Source organism: Brassica napus, chromosome C9 (genome assembly GCF_020379485.1).
Source record: "Brassica napus cultivar Da-Ae chromosome C9, Da-Ae, whole genome shotgun sequence".
Lineage (NCBI taxonomy): Eukaryota > Viridiplantae > Streptophyta > Magnoliopsida > Brassicales > Brassicaceae > Brassica > Brassica napus.
In genome coordinates this window covers 44,612,645-44,633,671 of record NC_063452.1, presented here as the reverse complement: position 1 = coordinate 44,633,671, position 21,027 = coordinate 44,612,645, and the positions used below count along the sequence as shown (strand labels likewise).

The 21,027-nt window shown below is 36.2% G+C and overlaps 2 protein-coding genes across 2 annotated transcripts; both read right to left on the bottom strand.

The window, feature by feature from the left end:
* Nucleotides 1-2,906: 2,906 nt before the first annotated feature.
* On the bottom strand, nt 2,907-3,521 carry LOC125592677. The gene has a single exon (XM_048768029.1). The coding sequence runs from the start codon at nt 3,519-3,521 to the stop codon at nt 2,907-2,909; it is 615 nt and encodes a 204-aa protein (XP_048623986.1).
* A 2,592-nt stretch (nt 3,522-6,113) lies between these two features.
* On the bottom strand, nt 6,114-12,618 carry LOC106393621. Its single transcript, XM_048768028.1, has 5 exons — nt 12,507-12,618; nt 7,995-9,053; nt 7,898-7,905; nt 7,586-7,709; nt 6,114-7,442 (listed from the first exon to the last, which is right to left on the bottom strand). Exons 1-5 carry the CDS (start codon nt 12,616-12,618, stop codon nt 6,931-6,933), a joined length of 1,815 nt encoding a protein of 604 aa, XP_048623985.1. The 3' UTR covers nt 6,114-6,930.
* Nucleotides 12,619-21,027: the final 8,409 nt, after the last annotated feature.

Sequence of the window (21,027 nt, the reverse complement as noted above, 5' to 3'; positions counted from 1 at the left end):
AAAGGAGTCGCTTTGTCCATACGAAAGCGTTTCAATATCCTTTTCGTATAGTTTGATTGATGCACAAATATCCTTTCTCGGAGATGCTCTATCTGGAGCCCAAGACAAAACTTTGTCTTGCCGAGATCTTTCATTTCGAACTCCTCTTTCATATGAGTTCGAGCATCATCAACCTCCTTTTGAGTTCCAATTATGTTCAGGTCATCTACATATACAACAATTATCACAAAGCCAGATGACGATTTCTTTATAAAAACGCATGGACATATCGCATTATTCACATATCCTTTACTCAAGAGATATTCACTTAAGCGATTGTACCACATGCGTCCGGATTGCTTTAATCCGTAAAGTGATCGCTGTAACTTGACCGAACAAATCTCCCTGGATTTTTCTTTCAATGCTTCAGGCATTTTCAATCCCTCAGGGAGCTTCATATATATATTGTTATCCAACGATCCATACAAATATGCAGTCACAACGTCCATGAGATGCATTTCAAGATTTTTAGACGCCGTTAGGCTCATCAAAAATCTAAACTTAATTGCATCCATTACCGGGGAATAAGTTTCCTCAAAATCAATTCCCGGTCTCTAAGAAAAATCTTGGGCAACTAATCGGGCTTTATATCGTGTTACTTCATTTTTCTCATTCATTTTTCTCACGAATACCCACTTATACCCAACATGATTTACGTTCTCAGGCGTTATGACTATAGGTCCAAAGACATTTCTTTTATTTAGGGAGAGTAATTCAATTTGAATGACCTTCTTCCACTCCTCCCAATCATGTCTTTTCTGACATTCCAAAATGAACCTTGGATCGGGATCATCATTTTCATGATCGATCTCTTTGGACACAGAAAAGGAGAACATTCCATCAACATCTTTTATCTTATTTCTGATCCATAACTTTTCATCTCGGGCGTAATTGATGGAAATCTCATACTTTTCTGTTCCCTTCTCGTCATCTGGATCATCTTTATCTATGCCTTCTTTCAGACATTTTTCAGTATCAGGTTCTTCTGGAACCTTTCTATTTATGTCTTCTTTCAGACATCTTTCAATATCAGGTTCTTCTAGAACCTTACTTTGTTCATCCAATTTCTTTTTCTTTGGGGGTTTTTATCTTTAGAACCCGCTGGCCTCCCCCTCTTTAACTGAACCCTAGGTTCATTCATTTTATTTCCATCAGTTTGTTCTTTAGGAACATCAACTCTTGATGGAACATTTTCAGCGGGTATACATGACTTCGTAACCCTTCTTGTATCTGTGAACGCATCTGGTAACTGGTTTGCCAAATTATGCAAATGCACAATTTTCGGAACTTCCAGTTCTCTTTGATTCGTAGGGGGATCAAGGTGTAACAACGACGGTGTACACCATGTAATCTCTTGAGGAATTTTACCAATTCCTCCCCCTAACGCTGGAAATTCATCTTCATTAAAATGGCAATCGGCAAACCTTGCCGTAAACATATCACCAGTTACTGGTTCCAGATATCTTATTATACTTGGTGACGTATAACCCACATATATTCCCAATCTCCTTTATGGGCCCATTTTTGTTCTTTGTGGCGGAGCTATCGGAACATAGACCGCACACCCAAAGACACGGAGATGGGATACATCTGGCTCTTGCCCAGATGCCAATTGTAATGGGGAGTACTTATGATATGCACTCGGTCTTAATCGAACCAGTGCAGCCGCATGCAATATAGCATGTCCCCATACAGAAATTGGGAGCTTCGTTCTCAAGACTAACGGTCTTGCAATCAACTGCAACCGTTTTATCAATGACTCGGCCATGCCATTTTGTGTATGCACATGGGGAACTGGATGCTCCACATCAATCCCCATTGACATACAATAATCATCAAAGGCTTGTGATGTAAATTCACCAGCATTATCAAGCCTTACTTTCTTAATGGCATACTCTGAGAACTGCGTTCTCAGCTTTATTATCTGGGCAATGAATTTTGCGAAAGCCATATTTCGTGTCGTCAAAAGAGACACACTTGACCATCTACTAGATGCGTCAATCAATACCATGAAATACTTAAATGGCCCGCACGGTGGGTGGATCGGCCCACATATATCACCATGTATTCTTTCTAAAAACATTGGTGATTCATTGCCTACTTTTGCTGGTGATGGCCGAGTTATAAGTTTTCCTTGAGAACATGCAGTACATGTAAATTCGCCCGTTTGCAAAATTTTTCCGTTTTTCAACGGATGGCCATTCGAATTTTGCACTATCTTTCTCATCATGACTGAACCAGGATGTCCTAGCCTCTCATGCCAAATTTTAAATGTATCAGTAAACTTCATGTTTACCACGGCATAGGACCCAGTCATGGTTATTTTCGTACAATATAGTCCAGAGGATAACATTCTTAACTCTTCCAATATATGTTTCCTCTCGGACTTAATGCAAAGAAATTCAATGCCATCTTTACTCATAGTCTCAATATGATATCCATTTCTTCGGATATCCTTAAAACTTAATAAGTTTCTATGAGACTTGGGGGAATACAATGCATCATTTATTTCAAATATTGTCCCCCCTGGCATTGAAAATTCCGCTCTTCCAGAGCCCATAATAATCTTTGCATTACCAGATATTGTACTTACGCTTCCAGCGTAATCTTTTATTTTGAGACTGGAGAAATATTTCTTATCTTTAATTATCGTGTGCGTTGACGCACTATCTGCCAAACACAGATCTCCATCCATAGTCTCAAAGTTTGGCATTTTCTGAATATAAAATATTTATAAAACATATTATTAAACATTGACAAACATAACATATATCTTACAACAAAAGATATAGATACTATAATACAGTCTACTTATATCACATCGATCTACATCACTCATCGATACTCTCTGGCTCAACCAGAAAGTCTTATACGTCGAGATGAGTATCATCATTCAAACCATGAAAGGATGGCTCAGGTTCATCAGAGATGAAGTTTGTTTCACCTCTTCCTTTCTCTTTTCCCTTTTGGGATTCTCTGTACAGATCGGCTAAATGTTTTGGCGTACGACAGTTTCGTACCCAATGACCTTTCATGCCGCATCTGTAGCAAACATTTCCCGTTTGCCTTTTATCATCCTGGCCCTTTTCATTCCTTTCATTTTCGTGGAAGTCTTTATTGTTTCTTTCATCATAGAGACGAAATCTTCTTCCTCGTCCTCTTCCACGACCATGATAACGGTTTCGACCACGTCCACGACCTCGTCCTCTTCTATTATCATAACTGGATGATGCAACATTCGCTTCAGGGAATGGAGCAGATCCAGTGGGACGAGCTTGATGGTTTAAAGTCACGAGTTGATTATTCTGTTCCTCTACAAGGAGGACTTGCATCAACTCCGAATAACGGGTATATCCATTCACCCGATACTGTTGCTGCAGGATTACATTTTCAGGATGGAACGTGGAGAGAGTTTTCTCGATCATATCATAATCACTTATTTTCTCTCCACATAACATCATCCTCGAAGTAATTCCGAACATCGCGGAATTAAACTCACTAACACTTTTGTAATCCTGGAACCGGAGATGGATCCACTCGTGTTTAGCTTTCGGTAAGATCACATATTTCTGGTGATCGAACCTCTCTTTTAAAGATTTTCAGAGGTCACAAGGATCCTCTTTCGTAATATATTCATCATTTAAACCATCATGGATGTGGTGTCGTAAAAATATCATGGCTTTAGCCTTTTTCTCATCCGACACCGTTTTCGAACTCTCGATGGTTTCCAAAAGCCCGTTTCCTCTCAGGTGCATTTTTGCACCCACTGCCCAGGTCATATAATTATTTCCCGTAATATCCAGGGCATTAATTTTGAGCTTTGTTAAATTCGACATGATAACTCGGCTGGTTTAAGAACTTTCGGATTGATAAATCTCAGTTGGTCAGAGCCTCGTGCTGATAACGTGTTAAATAAAATAAAGAGAGATAGAAAAAGGACTGATTTATTATATATGTATTTTCTTCTTGGTGTGAGTCAACGAGAGAGAGAGTAGCTTTGTGTTTTGTGTAAAAGGTCTGAGAGAGTAAGAGAAATATATTATTATTGCTTATCTCACATTTACAAAAGAAGAAAGAAGTACTATTTATAGATGGGTAAAGTCGGTTAATTCTGACCAACTTGAAAGAAGAAGACAAAATCACCAAGAGATGATTGGTGACTGTTTTTACAGATGAAAGACATCTGTTCTCCTTTGGATAATCATTCTTTTTATAATTATCTCTTTGACAAAAAACACTTATTCTTTGAACTTTGAAATTTTGTGTAAAAGTTAAACTTTGAAACTCGAAAAATTGTCAAGCCGAGACTAGATCAACCATCGGGGCTGATTTGAACTTTCAACCATCAAAAAGTGTTGTTTATCAGTTTAATATGGCATGATCCATGCGAGAATTTTCGTTACTTTTACAATTTGCCCAGTCGAAGCCCATTAAGCTCCAATTTATTTATCTTCTGCCGTTAAGCCCACTTATTTGCTTACGTTCTGCATTGTAGCCGTCCAAAACTCATCTTATATGCAACACAGAATAATATATACCTGAGCGCGGATATGAATTTTTAGTTTTTAATTATTTATTTTATTAAATGATGTATTTGTAAAATTCATTCATATTATATTCATTAAGTAAATATTTTTTTTTACATCTTAAACTATCTATATTTTTACGAATGTGTGATATCATATAAAAAAATATAAAAAAATGAGTATACATAGTTAATTAGATAATTGTAAAATCATAAATTTTTTTTTCGAATGTGATATCATATAAATAATGATCCGCCCAGTTAACAAAAATCATGATTTTTTTATGTGTAATTGTTTTTTGACCATTTCCTTAAAACTATATTAAATTTTACATATTTTAATTAGAATTTTTTTAATATCTTTACCTTTTTATTTGAAATGCAACTCAATATTTTTTTAAAAATGATAACAAAATATTTAAAAAATATTTTTAGAATTTGTTTGAAAAATATGAAAATTACATTTTAAATTAAAATTATCCTAAAATATGATAAGTTTTGATGTAAACGAAAACTCAAATTATGTCAAAAATAATTATATTCAATGATAATAACAATTTAAATTGATTATTTTTAAAAAAATACATTTACAAAAATATTGTTTGAAAGAAAATTCATTTCTCTTTCAAATATAAAATGAAAATATTATAATTAAATAATAAAAAATATAAATAAAAACCATAAATTTAGCAAATGACAACTGAGTTATATTATGCTAAAATTTTATTTCTAACAATTTAGCAAATGACAAATGAGGTATGAGCAAATAATATCATATAATTTTTAAAAACATAGTCATTCTTAAATATTTTTTGAATAAATAAACATTTTTTAATTTAATCAGCTGAAAATAATATCCGTAAAATTGTGTGAGTCAAATTCTAGTTTTATTGATGCATGTTATATATTAGTGTTGCATGTTTTAGGTAACATTTTAATGATGCACGTTTTTTAAAATCTCCATTATTAAAATTATGCATGTAAGGATAACTCATGAGTTTTTTTTTTTGATTAAATGACACTATGTCCAAATTTATTTAAGGATATTTCATTAAGGTAACTGAAAAAGACAAACAATAAAATAGGAAGTTTAAATTTATTTAAGCATATTTCATTAATGTAAATGAAAAGACAAGTAATAAATTATGCATTTTTATTCGTTTTATGATATTTCATAAATGCAACTGAAAATAACAAGCAAAAAAATAGGGAGTTTAATTAATGAAGTAAGAACATTTTCAAATGGGTACTTCTTTTTTAATAATATAGATATAGATATATATATATATATATATATATATATATTATCTTTCTTTTTTTTTGAACTGAGGCTTTCTATTAATATATATATTATCTAATTATCTAAGAACTGATTAATTTTTTGTTGAAGTTATTCTTATTTAAAATTTTAGATTTGAAAATATATTTGTTCTTTTTAAAGACAAATACCTTAAAACATTTTTATGTAACTAAGTTTCGGGTATAAAATCTATATATATTTTAAAATTTAACAAAAAAAATGTTTCCTTTTTATTTATTTTGTATAATAAAATATGAAGAAAAAGATGATATTGGAAATATATATAAAATCTACATATTTATAGTTATTTACTTTTAATTATTTATGCAGGTTTGGTAAAATTCAGAAGAAAAAAAAGAAAATTAAAATTAAACACCCAATAATTAATTTATTAGGAAAAAGGAAATAAAATAATGGTAACGACAAATTATACATAATCTATAATTTATAAAGTTAAATTTGTAATTGACTACTCTAAGATTTCTCAAATAATATTATAGAGATAAGCCCCCACAAGGCAGATGTCCAAAACTAATGCTAAACCATTCAGTATAGCGTTTACTCGATAACAAAATGATGGGTCCTTCAATATCGGGCTGTAAACTGATAGCTATGTCCGTAAATATGGTGTAGGTAACTCATACAAGACAGCTCCGCAACATTCAATAATAATATGGGACACATGAGTTGGAGAATGCATGCTTGATCAGTAATACATTATATACATGTGGGGTGCTCATATATAATACATTGAAGTCGTGACCTTTTAAGGGATGTTATGAGAATGCCATTGCTAGCTTTATCAGAAACTCATGTTGTATGTGATTTTGACTTACGTGAGTCTTCTGTATTCTCTAGATTTTTAAATCTGGCAGCAGAAACACTATATAAATACAAGTTGGCACATTTATAGTTAGTTAACCTGTTGTGATATGTGTTTGAACTAGGTTAAAATTGGTGCAGAAACAGTGGCGGAGCCAGGAAAAATATGGACGTGGGTCATAAAAATTTCTTAATTGCAAAAATGCATAAATGTTATCGAAAAAATATTACAATGCACTAAAACTTAAAGATGTACTCTACGCTCACTCATATCTTGGAATCTCTTTATCACTGTCTCATTTGTCACCGTCTCAAGCACTTGTTTCTCAATAAAACAAACTAGACAATCACTTAAAAATTCATCACCGATACTGTTACGTGAAGTAGTCTTCACGATATTCATTGCAGAGAAGCACCTTTCTACACTTGCAGTCGCAACAGGAAGAATCAAACATAGCTTCAAAAGACGATAAACCAAAGGATGAGAAAGATGTTTCCTTGTATCCACCAATACACGAGCAAGATCACCAAGGCTTTCTAGATTGGTAAACCGTTCATCTTTTTGCACATTGTCAAGGTAGATGTCAAGTTGCTGTTCAAGAGATCTTCGTTCCATAGAACTAAAATCATCTTGATAAAGCTCAGCCAATCTCATCAACATTGACTTGTCAAACTGACGAAAAGAATCTATTGGACTTAAGGATGCCATGCAAACAAGTAGTTCAGAATTCACCTCGTCAAAACGATCATTAAACTCTTGAAGTTGCATATCTAAGACCGTGTAAAAACAATCCACCTTATAATGATGCAAGTTGGTGATGCCTGTTTTTTTTTCCTTGGCCTGCTTGAATCAACAAACTCTTCCTCCATATCAAGAACTTCAGTTTTATTATTCTCACTAAAAGAATAAACTGTTGCCACAAAATTCTCCCATCCTTCGTCCTTAAGCTTCTGTAACTGTCGTTTTGTAGATCCAACCAACGAGACAGCATTCAAGATCTCTTGGTCTCTTTTCTGTAGAGCCTTTGACAAATTATTAGTGAGTCCCAGGATAACAATTAACAAGCATCAATTGTAGATAAAACACAAAATCAAATGTGTGAAAATATTTGAGGAGACCAAATGCTTGTTGTCTTTTGCTGCCATCCATGCCTTCAGTCTGGATATGTTCAAGAACTTCAATAATACAGGGAAACATCTCACCAAGACGCAACAAAGTCTTGTAATGTGATCCCCAACGAGTATTTCCAGGTTTTTTAAGAGAAAGGTCTTGATTCAGCCCAGTTCCTGTCTTAATAGTACCCTTACTGATCCCCTCTTCCATTCTCTTGCGATTACTTTCAGTGAGTATAAGCTTTCGCTTGCAAGAAGCTCCAACGGCATTCAATCGAACATGAACCATATCAAAAAATTCTCCAACTTCAACATGTTTTTTTGCAACCGCCACGACAACCAACTGAAGCTGATGAGCAAAGCAGTGAACATAATATGCAGATCTACTTTCTTTCAAAATCAGTGATCTTAAACCATTGAATTCTCCTTTCATATTGCTTGCTCCATCATAACCTTGCCCTCTTACTTTTTTCAAACTTAACCCATGTTTCGCAAATAAAGCATCAATGGCATACTTGAGAGTCAAGGAAGATGTGTCTTTAACATGACTAATGCCAATGAATCTTTCTTTTACCAGCCCAAATTTATCAACGAAACGGAAAACCACAGCCATTTTCTCTTTATCTGAGACATCAGCAGATTCATCTACTAGCAAGCCAAAGACATCATTATTAATTTCCTGGATAACAGACTTGGTTACTTCTTCTGGAAAGCAATGTGCAATGTCTTTTTGAATAGGAGGAGATGGCATCTGATTATTTTTAGGAGCATTGTGCAACACAACTTTTTTCACAGCCTCGTTTTGCCTGGCTGTATACTTCAAAAGCTCTAAGAAATTGCCTTTATTTGTTGACTCTTCTTTCTCATCATGCGCACGAAAAGATAAACCCTGATGTAAGAAGTGTCTACAAACATCAATTGAAGCGCCCAAGCGGATTCGATAATCACTTTTCACAATATCAGTTTGCTTATGTAAAGCATGTTTGATAGACTGACCTTGTCTCATCAAATCTTCACATTTATTTTTAGCATCATTGTGAAAACTAGAATGATCTCCCACATGCTTACTGAAACTATCAACCTTATTCCAGCTAGAAAAACCCGTTGATACAAAAGTATCGCTCCCACCTTGTTTTCCAACTTGAACTCTGAACAAGTAACAAAACAAGCAAAAAGCCTTTTCTTGTTCTACACTATACTCTAACCAATCAGAATACTGGTCAAACCATTGTGGATTAAAACGTCGCCATACACCTCGTATTGATTTTTTTTTTTAAGTATGACCGCGAGGTTGACAAGGTCCTCTAGTCAAATATATGCGGCGTACCTCGTCTATTTGATTATGATCATACTCTTGATTTTTTTTCCGCTTAGCTGGATCAAATGCCAAATCATCCACACTGATCCTCGGTGGTGGAATTTTTCTTATCACAAATCGATCCATTGTTTATGATAATACCTACATAAATAAAATAAAATGAAATACATTTTTTATCAGAATAACAAAATTTATACTACTGATAAGTAAATCAAACTTTTAAAACATCGTAGCCTAATCTAGCCCTCCTCTCCAATAAACCGTTTCATTCACAAGCTTTAAAACAATCCTAGCATAATTTTATATTCGTCTACGCCCCACTAAAGCTAAGAAGGGTTTAATTCTCTATGTCTCCATAGCTTTTACTTTCTAAATTAAATCAAAAAATCTAGAACATACAGTGAATTTAGAATTTAGAGAAGAAAAACTACTCATAAAGTTAAAAGACATAAAATAATTACCTTGACTTTAAAACCAAATTGGATCAGGTTTCAGACTTTCAACCAAGCTTCATGAATTGATTCACGTATCACAATAGAAAAAAATAAAATAAAAGAGAAGAGTTAGGTTTTCAGTATTAGGATAACGAGATCTCTTAGTCTAACAATGATAATTGGGTTTATTTATTTTAATGGGCTTAGTTTATTTTAATTTTGTAATGGTTTATATACTTTATTGGGCTAGTAATTAATTTGTATAGTTTGCTATTGGGTTAAACAAGTTCGATTAAATTCAAGGGGGTCAATCAAACTAATTGACTAGGGTCAATCTAAAATATTTAACAAACATTACATTATTTTTCCAAATTTCACATGGGTCATTTGACCACCATGCCAATGCATTGCCTCCGCCACTGTGCAGAAGGCGAGAAACAATTTTGTTTAATATTGATATGAAAGCAAACATTTATTGTGTCAAGTATAATCCTGGCTCAACAAGTTTATTGTAGCATATACTTTCATGAATTTGTTTCACATTGATTCCTTACTCATGTTTGAGTTTACTATCCCGCCCGTAGGGCGGGCCAAACCCTAGTATATATATATATAAGAGTGTTTTACTTTCTTCTTAGGGTGTCACCTAGGATCCATGTCACAAAGTCGTTTAACCTCGAGCTGACACATGTCCCAAGCGAAACTCGGCGCTTCATTTAATCTGGTTCAGAATGGGCCTGGTCATTCAATGTGTGTTGTTGACCTTTTAATTTAGAAACCGTATCCAGGCTAAGTTGCTTGAGATCGCAACCCTAATTCTGATGGATTGAAGAGACGAGCTTCATCTCTCTTCTTCGTGCGGCTTAGACTCGGTGACGACTTAGCTTCTCCTCGCCATCTGAAACGGTCCGAGTTATGGCTGTATCGAAGCACCTCTTCAATTCCCTCATTTACAATATCTATTTACGTCTTTCACGATCTCTCATTCAATGGATATCCCATTACATCGATTGAGTGAGTCTTCGACTATTTCAACAATAAATTACTACAAGAAAACATGAGATTAACGACGGCGGTATTCCTTGTGAGTTCGTCGTAAAAGAGGCTTTACGAAGAATTAGCGAGTAAACACGTTTCGTCGTAACTCGTTCGTCGTAACGCATATTTCCTCGCCAATTCGTCGTAACTTAGCAAGGAAAACATTTTGTCGTAAAGACGAAGTACATCATTTCGTCGTAAAGACCACGTAATCATTCCACGTAAGGAGGTCGCTATATTTCCTCGTAAATACCTAAGAAGGTGTTCCTCGTAAATTACACGTAAATATCTCGAAAGTATTTCCTTGTAAAATACACGTAAATACCTCGAAAGTATTTCCTCGTAAAATACTCGTTTAACCTTCCTCGTAATTTCCTCGTAAACTTTCCATGTAAATAAGTAGAAATTTAGCTACGAATTTACTTCCATTTTTTTTATTTTACAGAATTTAAAAATATAATTAAAAAATAATTAAAATTATTTAATTTATTAAAAAAATTATAATTTAAAATAAAAATCAATACGAAAATATTTTATATATAAATAATTTTTGAATTTATAATACAACAACCGAAAAAAAGAACTAAGGGTCGTTCATCGCTTGGTAGAATTCCTCACTTCTCCTCGCAACATCCCCCTCGTTGTGTGTGCCGGATGACTCGCCTGGAATGGGATATTGTTGTCGCATGTTCCTCAATATGGACTCCCATTCCGGATTTGTGGCCGCTATAACGTCCAAGAAGCCCTCAACTCCACCCATACGAGCTGTGAATGCATTTTTTGTCGCGGCCAACTCGTTACGCAGCTCAGTGACTTCCTCATCCCGTCTCTGACCATAAGACGATGTCGCTCTTGGAACATCGTTGACGAAACCAATCCCCAACGTACGTCCCTTTTTCTTAGGGACAACCTTAAAAACAAAAAATAATTATTGTTAGTAAAACTTTAAAGTTAAATTAAATGAATAATAAAAAAAATTAAAATTTTAAAAAATTTACCTCCTCGTAAATTCTATCCACTTCAAGTGTGGATAAGGTGACGGGTAATCCGTCGGTGGACTGCTGGGTTAGCTGGGTCTGGCGGTCGTCAACCCGAGCAACCAAGTCGTTGAAGATTTGCTCGGAATTGCCATCTAGAAATTGGCCCGCCTTGTTCTTGTGGGTCCTCTCGTAAAGTTGCAAAAGAGACGGGAGATGTTCCGTCTCTTTGGCCTAAAAAAAATTTAAGAAAGTTAGAAAAAAAAAATATATATATATATATATATTAAAAAAATAATTAAATAAAATATTTAATTACCATTTCCAAACGGACACCGGCGTGGGGTTTTTGGCCCGTAGAGTGAAGCATTGGCCCGTGGCCGTGCTCATCTACCGTGTTACGGGAGGCAGAGCAAGACTGGACGATTCTAATAGCGTCATGATCCCACCAATAACGGATGAGACCATCCCACACATCCATAGTGAGCTCAACGGGTTTGCCACGCTCATACCCCTTCACGATCCAGTCACCCTTCCAGTTGGAGACCGTGTCCAACAAGCGAACTTTCCCCTTCGCGTAAAACGCTTTCCTCGCCCTCTCATTGACCCCCATGGACCAATGATATTTTTGCTGTAAAAAAAAATTAAATTAATAATTAGTTTTTTAAAAAAATATATCATGAAAAAATTAAAGTATATATAATTAATTAATAGTAACTTACAGCGTAAATTTTGAACCACGTCTTTCAGACGTAGATCGGCGTCTTTTTCCAGTTCGGATGTGGCATGGGGAAGTAACCTTTGATCGTGTCGGTTACGTCCGATGCAAGACATCCGCCAACCCCAAACCTGAAAAAAAACAAATTTAAAGTATACATTATTTATTAATTTTATAAAATAATTTTAAAAGAATTAAAAAATAATAATTAGTGTAACATACCACAAGTTCCGTCTGGTCGGTCGGGGTCTATGACTGGTAAACCTTCTATGCCTGGCTGACCGAGAAGGTCCTCGACAGTGTACTGTGAGTAAGGAGCACTCTGAGGCACCATCAAATCGGGATGAATCTCGGCGGGCATCGGAGGAGCCATCGGAGGAGGCACAAGAGGAGGCATCGTCGGAGGAGCCATCGGAGGAGGCACATGAGGAACCGATGGTGCACTAGAAGAAGGCGACCGAGAGACTCTCTGAGAAGACTGAGTCTCGGGGACAGTCTCCGGACCCAAAGAACCGGGAGCTGAAGAAGAACCGGGAGCCAAAGAAGGCGGGTCTAAATGACTACCAGACTCACCGAATAACTCTTTGTAATGGGGTGTAAGCATGTTCTTTCGAAGGCCCTGCAAATAAATTTAATCTTTGAAGTTAACATCAACAGTATTAACAAATTCTATAATTAACAATTTCTATAAATCTAGCTAAATTCCCTACATTAACCACCTAATCAACACTAATTAACATAAAATCCGTATACCTATCTAAATTCCCTACACTAACCACCTAATCTATTCTAAACTAATCAAATTAGAGAGGAATTAGAGAGAGTTACCATTGCTACGAAATAGAGAGGAAGTAGAGAGGAAGTTGAGACGAAATGAAAGTGTGAGCGCTCGCGAGTATATATAAGAGATTAGATATCCTCGTAAATTTACGAGGAATTACAAAGGCCCGCGTTTTGTTTCCTCGTAAAGCCCACGTTAAATTACGAGGAAATAGCAAGGCCCGTATTTTTATTTTACGAGAAAATAGCAAGGCCCGCGTTTTCAGGTTACGAGGTCTTTAAGACGATTTCTGATTACGTGGAATTAACGAGTCCTGCATTCTTTATTTTTTAATTTCGTCGTTATTTCCTCGTTATTTTACGAGGAAATTACGAGGATTATGTTTAAATCCCTAAAATACGAAATCCCAAACCCCATCTTCCTTATCTTCTACTTCATATATTCCAAACCCCAAACCCATATTTCCTTTAACGAGGCACTCGCGAGGCCCGTGTTTGGTTTCCTCGTAACGTCCTCGTTCATTTACGAGGAATTAGCGAGACCCGCTTTTTTATTTACGAGGAATGAGACGAAGCTAATTGGTAGTAAAACCTTTTGAAATTTCCTATAAATACTCACCAGTTTGCTTCTCAAATCAAAGATAAACTCACCAATTTGCTTCTCAAAACAGAGATAATTACTCACCAGTTTGCTTCTCAGAATACAAAGATTTGAAAAAAAAAGGAGAAGAAAAATACTGGAACACATGTGGGCGGAGACAAGGCTAGACTTACGTAGGTCTCGCCTTGTTTCTTCCCACCTGTGATTTCGGTATCTTTCTTCTCTTCTTTTTTCAAATATTACAACGGTAGTCCCTAATTGGTCGTTCATTTACGAGGAATTAGCGAGGCCCGCTTTTTCATTTACGAGGAAATAGCAAGGCCCGCGTTTTCCGGTTACGAGGTCTTTACGACGATTTCTGATTACGTGGAATTAACGAGTCCCGCGTTCTTTATTTTTTAATTTCGTCATTATTTCCTCGTTATTTTACGAGGAAATTACGAGGATTATGTTTAAATCCCTAAAATCCGAAACCCCAAACCCCATCTTCCTTATCTTCTACTTCATATATTCCAATCCCCAAAGCCATCTTCCCTTTAACCTCAATCTATTCTTTCCATTCCAAACCCCAAATTCTAAAACCACAATTCCTTAACTTATAATCTCAATCTCTTATTTCTAATACAAACTCCCATTACCTTACACAAAATCAAATTATATAAATAGTTTTTCATGATTAAATCCATCAAATCATCCATCAAATCACATGCATTAAGTCTGAAAATCAATCTTATTAAAAACAAATACATCTATCGGATATATAGACATTCTCGTCATCACTAGAAACATCATCATTTTCATTAAACTCGTCTTCAACAGCTTCATACGTGGCATCGTCGGAAAGATCTTCGTACTCATGATTATGCGGATCAATGAGAAGGATGTCATCAATTTCTTGTTCAGGTTCCTCGACTTCATTTATCTGTTCCTCTTGCAATGGTGGGTCTTCTCCACTGATGATTCGTCCTCGAGGTGTAACTTTGATCACGGCTAACAAATTTATTCCCGATATTCTCATCTGAGGGTATGGAAGGAAGCTAACTTGGTCTACTTGTGAAGCTAAGATGAAAAGGCTTGAATTTGTTGTACGTGCAAAAATAAAGAAAACATAGAAATTAATTTATTCTGCTCATGTATGGCAAAAAAAGAATTTGTTGTACCTTCGTCCATCATTGACATCAACTACACCGAACTTGTTAAACAGAACACCTCTGTTGACGATGGGGTCGAACCATTCACATTTGAAGAGGACGCATTTCAGCTTCAATATCCCTGAGAATTCGACTTCAATAATCTCCGTCAAGATCCCGTAGAAATCTGTTTTCCCTTTCACACATATTCCATAGTCAATGGTCGCCCGCTGTCTACCATACTCATATGTGTGAAAAGTATAGCCTCGTGTGAAATACATATGTGGTGTGGTGACCTTTACAAGTGAAGATTGAATTACTTTGTGTAACCACTTAGGATAATCTCCGTCGTCGTCATAATCAACTTGCAAAAATAAAGAGAACGTTGAAATACAAATCATGTATGAAAAAAGAGTTTGATCGACCTGAAAAAATTAAGAGTTTGAGTGAATCCATGATTCTTCAACCACTTAATAAAGTGCTGATCTTTCCTTTGGTCTACGTCACTTGTTGATATACCTGAGAATGTTTCTTCGACTTGAGAAACAAATAGGCTGTAAAATCACATTTTATATTAATTAATCTTTGGCAATTATATAATTTATACTTATATGTGTTTAGAAGTGTTCATATATGCTACCTTTCAAAATAACACATCAATGGATCCTCGCAATTGAGTAGAATATAGGTGTGTGCACTATGAGCGTCTTCTTCACTCGACCACCAAACCTCTTTTGATTTCCCACCGAGTCGCCCAATCTGGCTAAAGATGTCTGGAACAACAGCAACTTCATATGTTGGCGCGACACCACCATCATCATATCTTCTTGGAGCTATTTTCCGGGTACGTACTTTTGACGCAAAGTAGTACGATGTGAAGTGAGAAGTTTCTTCTGTCAAACTTCCAGCAATTATAGAACCTTCAACTTTTACGAGGTTATTTGCTTTTCCCTTCAAATATTTCATGGCTCGCTCATATTGATACATCCATCCATAATGTACAGGTCCACGAAGCAATGCCTCATATGGGAGATGGACAGCTAGATGCTCCTTGACGTCAAAAAATCTCGGAGGAAATATCTTCTCCAAGTTGCACAATGAGATGGGAATGTTCTCCTGAAGCTGTTCCACGACTTCTTCTTTAAGAGTGCGTGTGCTCAGATCCCTGAAAAATGCTCCAATGCCTTGTATATTCCAAAAACAATTGAACACATTATTAGTCATATATTATTGCAAACTAAACTATTATAAAATTATTGCGTTATAATATACTACCTGCAAGTCCTTCATGTACGTTTGTTGGAAGTAGCTCCGCAAATGCAAAGGGAAGTAGTCGTTGCATAAAGACATGACAATCATGACTCTTCATCCCGGAGAACTTTTGACCCTTTTCAACACATCTAGAGAGATTTGAAACATACCCATTGGGGAACTTCACTTCTGATGCGACCCAGTTGAACAACACCGACTTTTTTTCTGAAGACAATCTGAATATCGGAACGGGAACTTGTCCATTGCTTTTTATATGTAACTCACTTCTTGAAAAAATATCCGGCAAGTCCAACCTCGATTTTATGTTGTCTTTTGTCTTCCCTGGTACATTCAATATTGTATTCATGATGTTCTCAAAGAAATTCTTCTCTATATGCATCACATCGAGGTTGTGGCGCAGAAGAAGATCCTTCCAATATGGCAACTCCCAAAATATACTCTTCTTGTGCCAGTTGTGATGAACACCGTAAGAATCAAGCATATTACCGGGGACATGCCAATTACCACCACAACAAACTGTTTCGTTAGCTCCGTAGTAGTCGATTTGCGCTTCAATTTGTTCTCCAGTTAGATATGGAGGAGGAGTGTCTCTCACAACCCTTTTGTGCCTAAACAATTTCTTGTTTTTTCGGTACGGATGGGCAATGGGAAGAAATCGATGGTGACAATCGAACCAACTTGTCTACCTACCATTCTTCAGTTGAAACGCATATGTCGTTCCATTACAATATGGACAAGCTAATCTCCCATGTGTAGTCCATCCAAACAATATCCCATAGGCAGGAAAGTCACTTATGGTCCACAAACGCATCGCTCGCATCGTAAAATTCGTCTTCATTGAGCAGTCATACGTCCTCACCCCTGTTGACTACAAATCCTTCAACTCTTTTATCAGTGGTTATAGGAAAACATCCAGAGACCTTTTAGGATGGTTCGGACCAGGTATTAATATGGTCAAGAATAGCAACTTCCGTTGCATGGACATCTCTGGTGGCAGGTTGTATTAAGAAAGATTGGCCACAATGAATATTGTCTCCCTGACATTCCGAATGAACTAAATCTATCTGTGCATAATCCAAGATACACATTCCGGCTATTGCTAGCAAATTATGGATGTACTTTGTTAAAATGTTTCCAGGCTCTTGCATCTGATGGATGAGTCATCTCACCATCCGTCTGAGTATGCTCGACATGCCATCTCATCCCTCCGGCTGTCTGCTCAGATTGATATAATCTTTTCAATCTGTCTGTAATTGGTATGTACCACATCCTTTGGTACAGTACCCTATTACGTCTACGTCCCTGCGGCTTGAATCGTGGCTTCTTGCAGAATCTACATTCTTCTAACTTCTCATCATCTCCCCAGTAGATCATGCAATTTTCGATGCAAACATCTATCATCTCCGAAGGCAACCCAAGACTATAAACCAGTTTCTGAATCTCATAATAAGAATCAACATACACATTGTCTTCCGGCAAATACTCTTTAAACAAGTCTGCCCATTCATTCATGCAACTTCCAGGTAGATTGTGATCAGTTTTAATATTCATCATTCTAGCAGCCAACGACAATTTAGAGAAACCTTCTCGACAACCACTGTAAAGTGGCTGATTCGTCGCATTTAACATTTCAGAAAACTTTTTTGCATCTATGTTAGGTTCTTCATCTTCATCATGAGCTACGAATGCATCAGCTACCATATCATGAACCTTATCATAATCTACCACCTGTTCCTCCTGATGGTAACTATGTTCATTATGCAAATGATGATCAACCGGTTCTTCCTGAAAATTGCTATTACTACTACTAGCTTCATTTTGATCATAATTATAACCTTCTCCATGTTGAAACCAAATATAGTAATTTGGCTTGAAACCTCTATTTATTAAATGCTTCCAAACATTTTCACGATTTGCCAATTTCGAATTGTTGCATTTCCGACATATATATATATATATATATATATATATATATATTAAAAAAATAATTAAATAAAATATTTAATTATCATTTCCAAACGGACACCGGCGTGGGTTTTTGCCCCGTAGAGTGAAGCATCGGCCCGTGGCCGTTCTCATCTATCGTGTTACGGGAGGCAGAGCAAGACTGAATGATTCTAATGGCGTCAGGATCCCGCCAATAACGGATGAGACCATCCCACACATCCGTGGTGAGCTCAGACCCCCATAGACCAATGATATTTTTGTTGTAAAAAAAAATTAAATTAATAATTAGTTTTAAAAAAAAAAGTTATAAATCATGAAAAAATTAAAGTATATATAATTAATAGTAACTTACAACGTAAATTTTGAACCACGTCTTTCTGACGTAGATCGGCGTCTTTTTCCAATTCGGATGTGGCATGGAGAAGTAACTTTTGATCGTGTCGGTTACGTCCGATGCAAGACATCCGCCAACTCCAAACCTGAAAAAAAAACAAATTTAAAGTATAAATTATTTTTTAATGTTATAAAAGAATTTTAAAAGAATTAAAAAATAATAATTAATGTAACATACCACAAAGTTCTGTCCAGTCGGTCGGGGTCTGTGACTGGTAAACCTTCTCTGTCTGGCTGACCGAGAAGGTCCTCGACAGTGTACTGCGAGTAAGGAGCACTCGGAGGCACCATCAAATCGGGATGAATCTCGGTGGGCATCGGAAGAGCCATCGGAGGAGGCACAGGAGGAGGCACATGAGGAACCGATGGTGCACTAGAAGAAGGCGACCGAGAGACTCTCTGAGAAGACTGAGTCTCGGGGACAGTCTCCGGACCCGAAGAATCGGGAGCTGAAGAAGAACCGGGAGCCAAAGAAGGCGGGTCTAAACGACTACCAGGCTCACCGAACAACTCTCTGTAATGGGGAGTAAGCATGTTCTTTCGAAGGCCCTGCAAAAAAAATTAATTTTTGAAGTTAACATCAACATAATATTAACAAATTCTATAATTAACAATTTCTATAAATCTAGCTAAATTCCCTACATTAACCACCTAATCAATACTAATTAACTTAAAATTCGTAAACCTATCTAAATTCCCTACACTATCCACCTAATCTATCCAAAACTAATCAAATTAGAGAGGAATTAGAGAGAGTTACCATTGCTACGAAATAGAGAGGAAGTGGAGAGGAAGTTGAGACGAAATGAAAGTGTGAGCGCTCGCGAGTATATATAAGAGATAAGATATGCTCGTAATTTCCTCGTAAATTTACGAGGAATTACAAAGGCCCGCGTTTTTTTCCTCGTAAAGCCCACGTTAAATTACGAGGAAATAGCAAGGCCCATGTTTTTATTTTACGAGGAAATAGCAAGGCCGGTGTTCTTTCAGGTTACGAGGTCTTTACGACGATTTCTGATTACGTGGAATTAACGAGTCATGCATTCTTTATTTTTTAATTTTGTCGTTATTTCCTCGTTATTTTACGAGTAAATTACGAGGATTACGTTTAAATCCCTAAAATACGAAACCCCAAACCCCATCTTCTTTATCTTCTACTTCATATATTCCAAACCCCAAACCCATCTTCCCTTTAACGAGGAACTCGCGAGGCCCGTGTTTGGTTTCCTCGTAACGTCCTCGTTCATTTACGAGGAATTAGCGAGGCCCCCTTTTTTATTTACGAGGAATGAGACGAAGCTAATTGGTCGTAAAACCTTTCGAAATTTCCTATAAATACTCACCAGTTTGCTTCTCAAATCAAAGATAAACTCACCAATTTGCTTCTCAAAACAGAGATAATTACTCACCAGTTTGCTTCTCAAATTAGAAAGATTTGAAAAAAGAAGAAGGAGAAGAAAGATACTAGAACACATGTGGGCGGAGACAAGGCTAGACTTACGTAGGTCTCGCCTTGTTTCTTCCCACTTGTGATTCTAGTATCTTTCTTCTCTTCTTTTTTTAAATATTACAACGGTAGTCCCTAATTGGTCGTTCATTTACGAGGAATTAGTGAAGCCCGCTTTTTTATTTACGAGGAAATAGCAAGGCCCGCGTTTTCCGGTTACGAGGTCTTTACGATGATTTCTGATTACGTGGAATTAACAAGGACAGAACATCTTACCGCTTTCTTGGGCGAGCGGTGTGGAATCTGCTTGAATCATAAATGTCTCCAGCCCCGCAAGGTCTTCTTTCGTCACTCTCCCGTTAGCATCTCTATGCATATACATCCACCTCCGCAACTCGAAAATATTCCCGGAGCCCGAAATTTTTTTTTCTTGTTGGTGTGTTTAAAATGATGTTCAAACGTCCGTATTTATAGGAAATTTTTGAATTTGGTAGTTGTAGTTTTGCTAGAAATTTACGACGAAATTTAGTTAGGTTGCCGGAAAAAAAACGTGTTACATCTACAAAGTTGGTGGATTCAAAATTTCCTCGCTAAGTAGATGTAAAATATTTCCTCGTAAAGTACACGCTACATTTACGTTGAGTTTACGAGGAAAGAATATTTCCTCATAAAAGCCACGTGACATTACATCGACTTTACGACGAAATGATTTCGTCGTTATTTTACGAGGAAATAACGTTGATTTTATATTTCCTCGTAAATTCCTCGTAAAGTCGACATAAATTTACGAAGATTAGTTTTCCTCGTTAAGTTTCCTCGCTAAACTTGTGTGTTCTTGTAGTGAATATGTAAGTTTCATACCCTGCAAATCATCACTTTGATCCTTTCAATCATTGCATTTATAAACTTTCAGAGACAAAAATGGCTACCTCCGTTATCTTCTACTCTGATTTGAAGATATAACATGTCTGATTCTTCAGTATGTTCATGTCTTAGCTTTAGTTATGTTTAGATGTTACAAAATTTTTTTTTTTTTAGAAAGTTCAAAGCTTTGCTTGAAATTGAAAATTTTGGTTTTATGTTCGGTTCTTGGTGATGATGAACTTCTCTGCGTACCTTTTGTGTCTTCTTATCAGATGAGTCTTTTAACAGTCTTATTAGGCGTGGGCGTTC